General features: G+C 54.7%; 1 protein-coding gene across 3 annotated transcripts in view; it reads right to left on the bottom strand.

Annotated features, from left to right (window-relative positions):
* MYLIP (myosin regulatory light chain interacting protein) overlaps positions 1 to 326 on the bottom strand; it is a 23,791-nt gene extending 23,465 nt beyond the window's left edge. For all 3 annotated transcript variants that reach the window (XR_003005764.1, XM_024763849.1, XM_024763861.1), the window contains exon 1: positions 35 to 326. Coding sequence is in view for 2 of the 3 variants with exons in the window: in XM_024763849.1 (XP_024619617.1) it covers positions 35 to 121 (87 nt within the window). In the remaining variant the exon portion in view is untranslated. The remainder of the gene's footprint in view (positions 1 to 34) is intronic.
* Between the last annotated feature and the right edge of the window lie 1,976 nt (positions 327 to 2,302).

The raw sequence follows: 2,302 nt of genomic DNA, 5'->3' as shown, positions 1-2,302 counted from the left end.
GGCCTGGACCCCGCGCCTGGCCCCTGGTCCTCACCTGGTTGAGGCAGTCCTCGCCGTTGGCTTTCGCCTCCACCTCCACCTCCATCAGCACCGCGTCCGGCCTCGTCACATAGCACAGCATGGCTAGGGCCGCCGCTGCCGCCACAGCCGCCTCGTCTTTGCTGTGCGCGGGGTTCAGACCCAGTTCCGGGCTCGGCGAGGCTGGCCCTCGGGAGGCTGAAGCCCTGCAGACCACTGCCCTGCAACCCGCAGCCGCCGCGCCCTCCCCGCCACCCCCTCTCCAGCCCGCCGGCCAGCTGGCACTCCGACTCCCGCGGCGGCGCCGCACTCCAGCAGCCCGACTGCCTGCGCCGCAGCGGGGACTTCTCTGATATAGCGGCCCCGCCCCCTTCGGCTGGGGCCCCCGCCAATCACGGAGGCCCCGCCCCTCCGCCGCCGCCCAACCAGCCAATAGCAGCGGCCGTTCGGCCGCCGCCCGACCTCCCAGAGCCGGCTGAGTTCCCCCGGCCGCCGGGGAGGTGGTAGCTCGCGGGGGCTGAGCGCTGCGCAAGGAGGGAGGCCCCGGAACGCGCTTGCTACCTCTGCTTGCTGGGAGACGCTGCTCGGAGCCAGCGACCGCCCGGGGCTCCCACGTGGGGTCGCCTTTCTGTCGGGCTTGAATATCCAGTGATTAAACGCCTTCAAGCTACCGCTGTTCTTCAGAAAGAAGCCTTGGGTCGCTCCAGTAGGGCGTTTGCGGGGCGGGGTGGTGGTCGTCGTGGTGAAAGCAGATAGCAAAGAGTGCAACCCCAAAGCCTGAAAAGAAAATGATGATTTCCCTGGGGTTTGCCTCAGTGGGCTGTAGGAAGGCGGAATTTTTGTTCTTTAGTTTAGACCTCGTCATTGAGAAAACAAAATATGAGTATAAAAGTTTTTGCTGACCTAGTGCTTTCTCTATGAAACCTCTCCAAAGGCTTCTATTTACCCGTTGTGCAGAATCAAAACCCCGTACGGGGGCACTAAGGCCCTCTCTCAGGTTGTCCGGCCTATCTCACGTCTTAGCTCATTTTTCATTAAACATTAATGGAGCACCTGCTCCAATGCCAGTCCCTTCTCTCAGGCAACCAGGTGTTATCCCCACCTTCAGAGTAACGGACTTATCTCGGAATCTCAATAGAAAGTATTAATAATTGAAGGTCTACAAGTCTTCCCTCATTTACCACTTGTTTCTCTTAGTCAACGCGTTACTCAGCCTACCTCTGGTTTCTTTATAGGAGAAGCCAGAGATGTGGGTTTCAGCTTTGGACCGATGAAAACGGACTTCATCTCTCTGCAGCTCAGTGTTTCAGCAGTCAGATGGAGACCACAATCTCTGCCCCGCCTTTCCCCAGCATTGCTGTGAAGAGCAGCAGAGATAATGTTCATAAAAGCACTCGAGGGCTTCCCTGGTGGCGCAGTGGTTGAGAGTCCGCCTGCTCGATGCAGGGGACACGGGTTCGTGCCCCGGTGCGGGAAGATCCCACATGCCGCGGAGAGGCTGGGCCCGTGAGCCATGGCCGCTGAGCCTGCGCGTCCAGAGCCTGTGCTCCGCAACGGGAGAGGCCACAACAGTGAGAGGCCCGCGTACCGCAAACAAAACAAAAAGCACTTGAATGACCCGGTACATGATACATATAAGGAAACCTGTAACGTCAGCTCCGTCACTGCCTGCCTATGACCTCTGTCCTTATCCCTTTCCCGAAGTTCCAATTATCTCTGTCCTGGTTGTCTTCATTTCTGAAGAAGTAAGAAGGATATCAGAGCGGAAGACTACTGGTTAGGCTCCTCCAAGAGTCTTTCACTAAAGCCGACTCTGGCTAAAACGAAACCAAGTCCTGACCACCAGTGTTGCAGACGGGCATGCGCACTCACATCTTTCTTTGTGTCTTTTAAGAATACACCTCATGATATTGCGCTGCTGAAATAGTCCCGTCTTGTATCAGCTCTTGTTCCTCATTCACTTAATTTCAGTTTACTGATCTGGTAAATTTATCTGGGAGATAACATTTGGATAATTGTTATCTAATCTATGCTTAATCTCTAGAAATTTTAGATCCGGGAGAAGAGGTGAGGGGCAAGATGGAGGCCAAGTGTATTGGTTAACATTTTTGTTTATTGAGCGACTAAGCTGGCTAAACCAACGACGACTAACCAAAAGTTGGCTAATTTAAGCAAAAGGGAATTTGGTACACAAATTTGGGGAGCTCACAGAATCAGCAGGGACTAGGCATGAATGAATGGAAAGGGAGACATATTGATTGGCCAAGAACAAAAATCAAAAAAC

The sequence above is a fragment of the Neophocaena asiaeorientalis genome, unplaced genomic scaffold (genome assembly GCF_003031525.2).
Source record: "Neophocaena asiaeorientalis asiaeorientalis breed wild unplaced genomic scaffold, Neophocaena_asiaeorientalis_V1.1 scaffold427, whole genome shotgun sequence".
NCBI classification, from domain to species: Eukaryota; Metazoa; Chordata; class Mammalia; order Artiodactyla; family Phocoenidae; genus Neophocaena; species Neophocaena asiaeorientalis.
Note: the sequence above shows the minus strand (reverse complement) of the source record. Positions and strands in the feature narration are given on the sequence as shown.